The sequence below is a fragment of the Prunus persica genome, chromosome G1 (assembly GCF_000346465.2).
Source record: "Prunus persica cultivar Lovell chromosome G1, Prunus_persica_NCBIv2, whole genome shotgun sequence".
In the NCBI taxonomy this organism is placed as follows: domain Eukaryota; kingdom Viridiplantae; phylum Streptophyta; class Magnoliopsida; order Rosales; family Rosaceae; genus Prunus; species Prunus persica.
The window spans coordinates 33,302,870-33,313,830 of NC_034009.1; the positions used below are offsets into that span (position 1 = coordinate 33,302,870).

Here is a 10,961-nt window from a genome sequence, read left to right on the forward strand (position 1 = left end):
AAAACGAGGTGAAAATTACTGTACTCATTTATTATTACCCTTATTATTATTTCAAAACATGCCCAGAACCAGTGTCAATGTGCATGTGCACTGGTAAGAAAACGGGTTAGGCTAAGAGTCAATGTCTTTGTCTCTTGGGTATTTCTCTTTTATGGAGGTACTTAAACTTGTAGTTTTGTGCTTGTTCCCTTAACGGGCCTTATTGGCCACTATTTGAATTGTGAGTCATTTTATAGCGAGGAGTTTATGTAACGCCTTTAGATGAAGTCATATCTTTTAATTGTTGGATTAAATTAACGGCTAAATAATTTACTTCAACAGTTATAAGATAGAACCTCGTCTAAAATCTTAGCTAAGGCCCTCACTATAGAATTCTTACCCGCCTTCACTGTAAAATCTCCGTTGGCCTTTTCCGTACTGGACCAAAATATTGACTCTGGGCCCAATAATATTTAGTAATTGATTGAACCTGAATAATTCATATGCGTACAATACAAATGACAGTGATGCAAAGGAAATTGATGATATAAGGATGAGGAAACGAGTTGTCTCAGAAGAAGAAGTTGATATATTTGTCTAGAATGTGCTGCACAATGATCTTGTAGGCTCTCTCTGTTGGATGGTAGCTGTCCCAGAAAACGTACTTAGAGTCATCTGAACAGGTGCCTGCAGGCTGAATCTGGTTGCACAGTTTTGTTACTTCAATAATCCCAGTACCACAACACCCTTTGTTCACAACTTCAAAGCCTGCACGCCGTACGTATTCAAATATTGCTTTCAGTTAATTAACTTATGACATTGACAAGCACCTGTAAATAAATATAACAGAGCTTAAGCTACGCAGATTAATATCTGTACCGTATTTAGAGGGGTTGTTGATGAGATCAAGCAGTGGATTATAGATGTCAATATAGACCACCCTGGAATTGGGCAGGTTTTTGTTAAGGTCATCCACCTCTGCAGAGAGTTTGGAATTGAAGAGCTGCGATGCTTGGTTTTGTTTCTCGTCGCATTCTCTTAGCACGCCTCCTGCAACCGTTCGTTGAGAGGGTACACATCCAATAGGTGGTGTGTTGAGTACACCGATTCTTCGTACCCCCAATCCATACAAGTCCTACCAAATAATTAACTCCTTTGCCAAATCAAATTTTTAACTATACATATCTGCAAAGTTATTGAGTTCAAGAGCTTACCTTGACGAATACAGAAGCGTAGTTGAGCATTAAGTCAGTGTAAGAAGGAACATCATACTCCAATTTTCTCAAACCGGTTAGAAAATAGGTATTTGAAATATCGTTGGTGCCAGCTACCACAAAAATCAAACTATTTGATATGATAAAGTTTGCTCTCTCTTCCCCAGCAATTGCTTTTAGCTTTTTTATGTACTCCTTGAACTGTTTCAATTGGTCGGATAGTGATGCAACTCCCTACATATTTCACCAAAAATAACAAACAGAGACAACACAAGGAAGGAACTTCCAGAATAATTAATGCGAGTAGAAAATAAAAAACACAAAATTGAGAAGAAGAAGACAAAGAAAAGGTTTAAATAGGTGTACCTACCGCGACCTGTGCTGTCAAGGGGTCATAACCTGCGCCACCAGCAGCTATGACTACGCCAGTAAGGAGATCCTTAGGCTGCAGGGTTGGATCCAAATATGCGGGCAACAGCTCTTTGATTCCTAATGCTTCCACTGTGGAAAAACACACACACACACACACAGCATTTATCTTTCATTCATGTAAGGGCCACATACTAGCCATCTCAATGATCATTTCAATGTATTTAAGTACTTTTCCCTTTGATACTGTCACATGAAGTACTTTTTTTTTTTTTTCTTTTGGCTCGGCTTTGATTGAACATTTTAGTGTGTATGCATCATACATGAGATATAAGAATTTCATTCTGGATTTCTTGGACAAAATTTAGTATGTCTGCATGAGATCAAGTTGATTCCTAATGATAATCAAAATAAAATTTATTGTTTTGTTCAAGTTGATTCCTAATGATAATCAAAATGCAATTAGTAAAAGTTGAATGTTTGATGAATTAATGATGAGGATGACAACCTATGAGGTCTGAGGGAACCTTTCCATTGGAATATCTTCCTGTTGGCATCCCTCCCTTGAGGTCTTTCCCATAGGGAGGGAAATTGCTGCGTGCAAGTGTTTTGAAATTGTTGTTGTTGTTGCCCGTATCAACAATGGAATCTCCAAATATAATCACTGCTGAAACACTTGCATTCCCTGGCAGCGTGATTCTCGCAGCTGCTGCCTCTGTAATATTAATAATATTACACAAGAAAAGCACGAAAAATATATTAACATAAGAAATAAATATGCATATCGTGTTTGATGAGCACTGTCTCTGCCTGACCCACTGAGGACTGCACATAGCTAGTCCTCCTGTATCTGCATGCATTTCTGGGTTTCAGTCCACTTAATCACACAAGTAGGAATAAAAAATGAAGGAGATATTGAAAGGATTGAAGGAAACTGGGCTTGACAATTTTCTTGCGTGTCTGGTATACTTTTCTGTGCATTTATATAGTGATCTAATCGTCTTCAATTCATCCTTAATGCTATGCATTTATTAATTACACAAACATCATGGAGGAAACATATACATATGTTTTTTGCTGTGTTCTACTTATTTGCAACAGCCAATAAATACTCTCCATGTTGATTAGGTCAAGAATCGTACTTTTTTATTTCCAGATAAAAAAGAAAATAAAAGAAAAGGTTTGAAAAACAATGAAAGCATAACCCATATGTTTCTGTATTCTGTTGATGAGGTATATATATATATATATGAAAGCATATATAACCAGAGCAAGGACAGATATTTTGAATTTTGACAAGAAGCAGATCTTACAGAAGGTGAAAATACTCTGTTTTCCTCCCCCTTTGATATCTAGGTCTTACCCTTGTCTTGCATTACATGTAGTCTCATCTCATGTATGCATGTAAAGTAATACTAATATATAATATACCCTTTTAAGGGTTGCTTGGTGGCCGCCTAATTAAGAGGGTGCTCGTCGGTGGTCCTCCTATATCCCACAGATGCTTAAACAGCTTAAACCTGCTCTTAATTGCTTGAGATGCAATTGTGGGCAATGGCACATGGATCCACTTGATCTTGATGTGTGTGTATATATATATAGTTACAGTTGGAAGTTCAGATATTGAATCAATGCAACGCTCACTGATTGAGATGCTAGGGCTACCTCCAATTATAATTTATTCATATGCTGGGCAGGGCATGGGCATCCATGTATGGTGTGCCTCTGCATAATTTAGGTCTCTACTGAAGCCACGTGCACAGTAGTGCTTGCATGTTTCCTTTTCTAGCCATGCCAAATTGCCAAATTACCAAATTGCCGTATATTTTCCTTTTTCAAGCCAATTTCCTATTATCTTCCGTTTATAATCAATTGCCTAAATTCATTAAATATTTCTCCGTTACCTACTAAAACACACTGAAGTGACTTAGACCTGCCCAACTGCATTATTAATTGTACAATAATCACATGCTTGAATTTGAAACTCAATCAAAATTCTGCTAGAATATAAATATGCTTTGAATGTATTAGGTAAGATTTTAATCTTCTTCATAAGGAGATATATATAGAAGTTTACATGAGTGCTTTACAAGGAAATAGATACAGTAATCAATTAAGATAGTATTATACAATGATTTGTCATCTATATAGAATAGGAAAGTAAATCCCTTAATTAATCAAGGAAATAAATCTCCTTGATTAATTAGGAGACTCATATCAACACTCATTCTCAAAGCTGGTGTATATATGTCACCAATGCCTAACTTGGTAAGTGAGTCATGAAATACTTTGCCACAAACAGCTTTTGTTAAGATATATGCCAGTTGATCTTCTGATTTTACGAATGGTAGGCGGATGATCTTCTTCTCAATTTTTTCTTTGATAAAATGTCTATCCACCTCAACATGTTTGGTTCAATCATGTTGAACTGGATTATGAGCAATATCGATAGCTGACTTGTTGTCACAATGCAACTTCATTGGCTTTTCTGGCTCGAAGCCTAATTATGTCAAAAGTCTTCTGATTCATAATAATTCACAAACTTTGTGAGTCATTCCTCGATACTTTGCTTCTGCACTAGACCGAGAAACCACAATTTTCTTTTTACTCCGCCAAGTGACTAGGTTACCTCCAACGAATATAAAGTAACCAGAAATAGAGCGTCTATCTGTAATGGAACCAGCCCAATCAACATCTGTATATCCAACAACTTTAAGATCTCCATTTTTTAAGATATTAATCCTTTTCTAGGGGCGGATTTTAAGTATCTTAAGATTCGATCAACTGCATTCCTATGAGAAACACTGGGCGAATGTATAAACTGACTAACCATACTCACAACATATGTAATATCTGGTCTTATGTGTGTCAGGTATATCAACCTTCTAACAAGGCGTTGGTACTGTTCCTTATTGGTTGGTTCTTGGTTCATGTCTTCACACAACTTGTAATTCATCTCAATGGGTGTGTCAACAGGCTTACATCCAAGCATTCATGTTTCAGTGAGTAGATCCATTACATACTTCATTTGAGACAAAATACCAGTTTTTGACCTTGCTACTTCGATTCTGAGAAAGCACTTCAGATCACCTAAATCCTTCATCTCAAATTCCTGAGATAAATACTTTGCAACTTCAGTTGCTCTTCTGCGTCATTTTCAATTAAAATTATGTCATCTACATAAACAATCAATGTAGTAAGTTTTCCTTCATCACGCTTCAAGAACAGGGTGTGATCTGAATTACTCTGTGTATATCCAACATTCTTCATAAATTTAGTAAATCTGCCAAACCATGCCCTGGGAGATTGCTTTAACCCATGTAATGACTTTCTTAGCTTGCAAACTTGATTTTTCTTGTCAAGAGCTGAATTACATACTGGGGGTAAGCCCATATATACTTCTTCTTCCAAGTCTCCATATAAGAATGCATTTTTGACATCAAACTGATGTAGTGGCCAATCGAGATTTGCTACTAGAGACAATGGGACTCTAATCGTGTTAATCTTGGCTACTGGGGCAAAGGTCTCATCGTAGTCTATTCCATATCTCTGTGTGTACTCCTTCGCTACTAATCTAGCTTGATATCTTTTAATGGATCCATCTGCTTTGAATTTCACAATATAAATCCACTTGCATCCTACTATCTTCTTTCCATGAGATAAGGGCACGAGTTCCCATATGACTTTCTTTTGGAGAGCTAACATTTCTTCATTCATAACTTCTTTCCATTTTGGATCTTCTAGTGCTTCAGATACACTGTTGGGGACAAATATGTTAGCCAACTGCTTCACATAGTGCACACGTGACTCTGATAATCTGCTAAGATATATATAATTATTAATGAAGTATTTCCCTTTGGCTTTAAGATCTGCTTTATATTGTACTCGAGGTTTGCCACAGTTCTTCCTTTTTGGAAGGTGATATGTAGGCTATGTGTCTTCTGAAATCAAATCATCATGGGATATTTCATTAGTGTTTTCAGTTTCAAGAAAAGATATTACCTGAATTACTTACTCAGCAGGTGATTGGTGTAGTATTCGAGCTGAAGCAGGTAAAATTTCATAAAACGGTTTAATTTTCTCTTTCTAATTTTGACAGCGTAAAGACAACTGATTGTTTTCCTCTGAAAATCGGTCGCTGTCTACTGGTGACCGGTCGTTTTGAAGCAGGTTCTCTGTAGTTGAAGAACTAAGGAGGGGTGACCGGTTGCTTTCCACTGGCAACCGGTCATTTTGATGCAAAGTGACGTCCTGGAGAAAATAATCGAGAATTGGAGCAGTGGTGGATTCTTGATTCTCCTCTTGGGCTATTGAAAAATATAAGTCATGTTCCCGAAACACAACATCTATGAAGGTGAAGACCTTCTGACTAGGAGGATGATAACACCGGTATCCTTTCTGATGAGGTGCATAGCCAATGAAAACACAGTTTTCGACTCGGGGATCCAATTTTCTTCGTTGGTGATCATGTAAGTGGACAAATACAACACAACCGAAAATTCGGGGTTCCAAGTTTAGGGTATGAGGTGTTTGGATATGGTGGTGAAGTGTTTGAAGTGGTTGAAAATTTAGGATACTAGAGGGAATCCGATTGATAAGGTATGATACAGAGACGACGGCTTCACCCCAAAAGGATCGTGGCATATTGGCACCAAAGATAGAGGCACGAATGACTTCTAATAAGTATCTGTTCTTTCTTTCAGCCATCCCATTTTGTTGGGGAGTGTAAGGGCATGAACGTTAATGTATGATGTCATGATCTTGTAAGAACTGGTTAAGATCATGGTTGAGAAATTCTCCACAATTGTCAGAACGAAGAATCTGAATTATGGCATGAAACTGAGTCTCCACCATTTGATAAAACTGTTGAAACCTGGAACTGACTTCCCCTTTAGTTTTGAGAAGGAAAACCCAAGTCATGCGTGTACAATCATCTATAAATATGACAAACCATCGCGCTCCTGTCGAGTAGCAATTTTAGCAAGTCCCAAAACATCAGAATGAACAAGAGAAAACAAAACCAAACTCTGATTTGAACTTAATGGGAATGAGACACGATAACTCTTAGCCAATTCACACGTATCACACTGGAAGCTGGAAACATCAAGACTGGAAAATAATGATGGAAACAACTTCTTAAGATAACCGAAAGAGGCATGCCCAAGACGTTTATGCCATAACTAAATTTTGTCTATCTCCCCCTCAGAACGAGTTCCACTAGTTCTGAAAGCTTGACCAACCTTGACCTCACTATCCGGTGCCCAGTCCAAGTAGTAGAGTTTGCTCCGTCGAGTACCACAACCCATCATCTTTCATATGAGGATGTCTGGAAAAACACAATGATTCAACCAAAATGTTACAATACACCCCAAAGTAGTAGTAAATTGTGCAACAGATAACAAGTTATGATCCAAAGATGGAACAAGTAATACAGAATCCAGATGTAGGGAAGTAGAGAGACATGGGAGCCCTCCCAACCACAGGGGATGAGGTACCATTAGCATTAGACACCACTGACAAAGTGGATTATTTGCGACTAATAAGTTGGCCAGGATCAAATGTCATGTGATCTGTAGCACCTGAGTCGATAATCCATATAGATTTTTGAGAGGACGTATGAAAAGTAGAACCTTTGGTGGTGGCAATAGAAGCATGAGTCCGAGTAGCCGGATCAGTAAGATTGACCGAATGCTTCTGTGAGTCAGCAATAAGGGAGAGAATCGTAGGGGTTCCTAACATCTCAGCGGAAGTAAGATGTGATATGAGAATGTGAGAACTTGTGATTGGAGGAATTTGATTTGAGGACTTTGATGTATAAATTTGATGCAGTAATTGGATTTGAGAGGTATGTGTATAAGATTTGAGGGTATGTGTTTAGGGATTTTGATAAGAGGATTTAAGGACTTTAGATTTGAGGGATTTGGATTTGGGGAAAAATATGAGGAATTTGATTTAGGGTTTTGGATTTGAATATGAGAAATTTGAGATAAGGGTTTAAAGACAACCTATGATCGATTGCTCTGATACGTACCATGCTAGAATATGAATATGGTTTGAATGTATTAGAGTAGGATAGGTTTTAATCTTCTCCATAAGGAGGTATATATAGGAGTTTACATGAGTGTTTTACAAGAAAATAGATACAACAAGGAACGAAATATGTAATATATTATAATAAGTTTTCAATAATTATTGTACAATCAGTGCTCCATATGAATCATGTCCATAATTTGGTACAATTTCCCTGAGACTGAGAGTAACCAAAAAGGCCTTTGCAGAGATTTATTCCATTGGATTTGGAGGATCATGAGCTCTCTGCAAATCCTCAATCTGAATAATTAAATAAAATGATATATAAATTAATGAGTTGATTTGTCTCTCACGCCAAGCGGTAGATGTATTTAGTCATGAGTTCCTTGACGATGATTTTTTATGCGGCTTCAGTGGGATGGTAACTGTCCCAAAACACATAATTAGAGTCATCAGTACAAGTCTCAGGCTCGAATTCATTGCAAAGTATAGACACCTCCAGCTTCCCACTCCCGCAACACCCTTTATCCGCAATTTCAAAGCCTGCATGGGCATGCACAAAATAAGTAATTAAAAAATACCAAATTAATAAGTAATAATTAACAGTATACTTGAATCTATAATTTAATTAAGCCCTGAATTAATGAATTAATTTATAAGTTTAGGGTAAGTTACCGTAATTAGTAGGGTTGATGATGAGATCGAGCAGAGGGTTGTAGATGTCAACATATACCAGGTTTGAGTTGGGTAGGTTTTTGTTGAGGTTATCCAGCTCTGCCGAGAGTTTGGAGTTGAACAACATGGCTGCTTGGTTGGGTTTCTCTACACAATCTCTTAGTATGCCTCCTCCCAAAGTCCTCTGGGATGGCAAACATCCAATAGGGGGTGCGCTGAAAACACCAATTCTCCGTGCCCCCAATGCATACAACCCCTTTTCACAACGCAAGAAATCAAACAAATCAAAATTACAAGCTTTGACAGAGATTCGTATTATATGGTTTTGACATCGATCGGATTTAATATGTTTTAAAGTGACCTTAAGGAAATCAGAAGCGTGATTGAGCATGAGGTCGGTGTAAGAAGGCACATCATACTCCAATTTCCTAATGCCAGTAACAAAGTAGGTATTGGCAAGATCGTTGCTGCTTGCCACCACGAAAAAGAGACTGTTAGCCAAGATGGAGTTTGCTCTATCTTCTCCCACTATTCCTTTCAGCCTTCCTATGTATTCTTCAAATTGCAGCAATTGATCGGATAGTTGTGTAACTGCCTGTTTAAGTTTAACCAAATAAAAAAACAAGTGACAAAGAACAAGTTAAGTGAAATTGAAATTGATTAGCAAGCATAATCAACTAATGCAAGTCGTTTTACCACAACTTTTGCTGTCATAGGGTCATATCCTGTGGCACCCACAGCGAAGCTGACACCCGTAAGCAGATCATTCTGCGCTAGGTTTGGATCCAAATAGGCTGGCAAGAGCTCCTTAATACCCAATTCCTCCGCTGAGAAAAAAGAAAGATAAAAAAGACAAAATGGAAGTATAATGAATCAAACTTGCATTATGATGAAGATTGAAGAACAACTCTAGTGCCACAATACTCACAAAACTGAAGGACCATATTATTTAATTTGTTGCATACAGAATGTTTTTCTTTTTTATTTTCCCTATTGGACTGAGAAAGTTGACGAGAAGGCCCAGACAATACCAATCAAACCATGGGCTTTAACAACGATGGACAGCCCAGTCTCCCGAATTCTTTTTCCCTACGTACATCAACGCCCCAGAAATGGCCAAGTATTGCCTTCACTTTTCTAGTCATTTTCTATGCGTTGTCCATAGGCAGCAACATAACCAATAAAAACTATAAGTAAGATTTGGACAACTGGCGACGTACACAAAAGAAGAGATTTGACAACTCGGAGACTAGGGGACGTTAATAAGATTAAATATGATGGTAACTGATTTGCCAGTTGACAACCAACTAAATATCCATTGAAATCTTTCTGGCAAGTTGCAACAAAGGAAAGACTTTGCTAGATCTTTCTGGTAACTAATTAATTAAACTGATGGTCAAATGAGTGGATGACCGATTGACCACGAGAATGAGAGTGAAAAAGAAAGAGAAAGAGAAAGAGAAAGAGAGATTATTGATGCAGCAGCGAAAGATGCACAACCTATGAAGTCAGAGGGAACCTTTCCATTGGAATATCTGCCAGTGGGTATGCCTCCCTGGAAATCCCTGCCATATGGAGGGAAATTGCAGCGAGCTGGTGTTTTGAGATTGTCGTTATTGTTGCCTGTATCAACGATCGAATCTCCAAACATAAACACAGCTGGAATTGTAACATTGGCAGCTGCTAGCAGCTTAACATCTAAACCACCACCTCCTCCACCTCCACCTGCCGCTTCTGTCGTCATTAATAGTAATATCATTACCGTAATAGAAGAAACAAACAACGTCGTCATTAATAATATTGTCGTCATCACTGAATACGCCTCTTTCAATTCCAATTGCAATCTCTCTCATTTTGGGTCGAACTTGAGGGTACGTATAATATTTTCTAGCTAGTTCAAACTAAAGTCTAAACTAAACCAATAAAGGAAAAGGATGAAGAAAGTGAGGCAACTTCTGGGCCCTCCTCGGTTCTGTTCTGTACATGTGTGCATTTGTATCTATATATCATCTTCTATTCAATATGCAATGTCATTTATTCTGACGATCACTATTCCACATCGCGCACCAGACACATCTACATAACTAGTAACGGCAAAACAAATGCAACAAAACAAAATAAATATAATCATATTATATAGAATGAATTTTTGAACAACAACCAAAACGCGAAAAATGTATTCCTCACCACACATGTCGCGCCACATAAATTTCCCCATCCACTAACTTCAATGTTCCAGTTCCGGAGATATGAGAGGGTTTAATTATTTAATGGAGTCATCAATCATTTATGGCAATGGCAACCGGACCAGTAATAATATCCAATTATTTTTTAGAGTCCCAACTCATAAAATAATCAAGCAAAATTAAAAAAAAACGAGAAGGAGGACTGAATTTGGGGAGGCTAATTTGCTCAAAGTTGCCCAATAGTCATGCCAAAGCTAAACCATAGGAAGTTTTTCCATCACATCAATTAAAGTTCAGAGTTTGATGCTTGTTAGTTAATCTTCTAATTGCATATAATTATAAGGACAATTTTTGGAAAATTGGGTTTGCATAATCACATTTACATTAATTGGACTCGGGGGCAGTTTTTCATGTATATTATAGATCATATACTATATAATGGTGCCAAAATGAGTACAATATCTTCACTGATTAAACATAAAAACAACAGATTTATATTGCAATCGAA

At 37.5% G+C, this 10,961-nt stretch overlaps 2 protein-coding genes across 2 annotated transcripts; both read right to left on the reverse strand.

Annotated features, from left to right (window-relative positions):
* On the reverse strand, positions 419-2,829 carry LOC18789768 (GDSL esterase/lipase EXL3). Its single transcript, XM_007223261.2, has 5 exons — positions 2,071-2,829; positions 1,564-1,694; positions 1,194-1,427; positions 859-1,114; positions 419-747 (listed from the first exon to the last, which is right to left on the reverse strand). Exons 1-5 carry the CDS (start codon positions 2,420-2,422, stop codon positions 551-553), a joined length of 1,170 nt encoding a protein of 389 aa, XP_007223323.2. The 5' UTR covers positions 2,423-2,829; the 3' UTR covers positions 419-550.
* LOC18789766 (GDSL esterase/lipase EXL3) lies at positions 7,810-9,918 on the reverse strand. Its single transcript, XM_007224716.2, has 5 exons — positions 9,768-9,918; positions 8,964-9,094; positions 8,629-8,862; positions 8,268-8,523; positions 7,810-8,135 (listed from the first exon to the last, which is right to left on the reverse strand). The coding sequence occupies exons 1-5, from the start codon at positions 9,916-9,918 to the stop codon at positions 7,993-7,995; spliced, it is 915 nt and encodes a 304-aa protein (XP_007224778.2). The 3' UTR covers positions 7,810-7,992.

Coding starts and splice junctions, on each gene's coding strand:
- LOC18789766 (XM_007224716.2), bottom strand. CDS start 9,918: ATGTTTGGAGATTCGATCGTTGATACAGGCAACAATAACGACAATCTC. Junction 8,524..8,628: donor ACGCTTCTGATTTCCTTAAG/GTCACTTTAAAA, acceptor CGTTGTGAAAAG/GGGTTGTATGCATTGGGGGC. Junction 8,136..8,267: donor CATCAACCCTACTAATTACG/GTAACTTACCCT, acceptor ATGCCCATGCAG/GCTTTGAAATTGCGGATAAA.
- LOC18789768 (XM_007223261.2), bottom strand. CDS start 2,422: ATGCATGCAGATACAGGAGGACTAGCTATGTGCAGTCCTCAGTGGGTC. Junction 1,695..2,070: donor GGTTCCCTCAGACCTCATAG/GTTGTCATCCTC, acceptor GTTTTTCCACAG/TGGAAGCATTAGGAATCAAA. Junction 748..858: donor CAACAACCCCTCTAAATACG/GTACAGATATTA, acceptor TACGGCGTGCAG/GCTTTGAAGTTGTGAACAAA.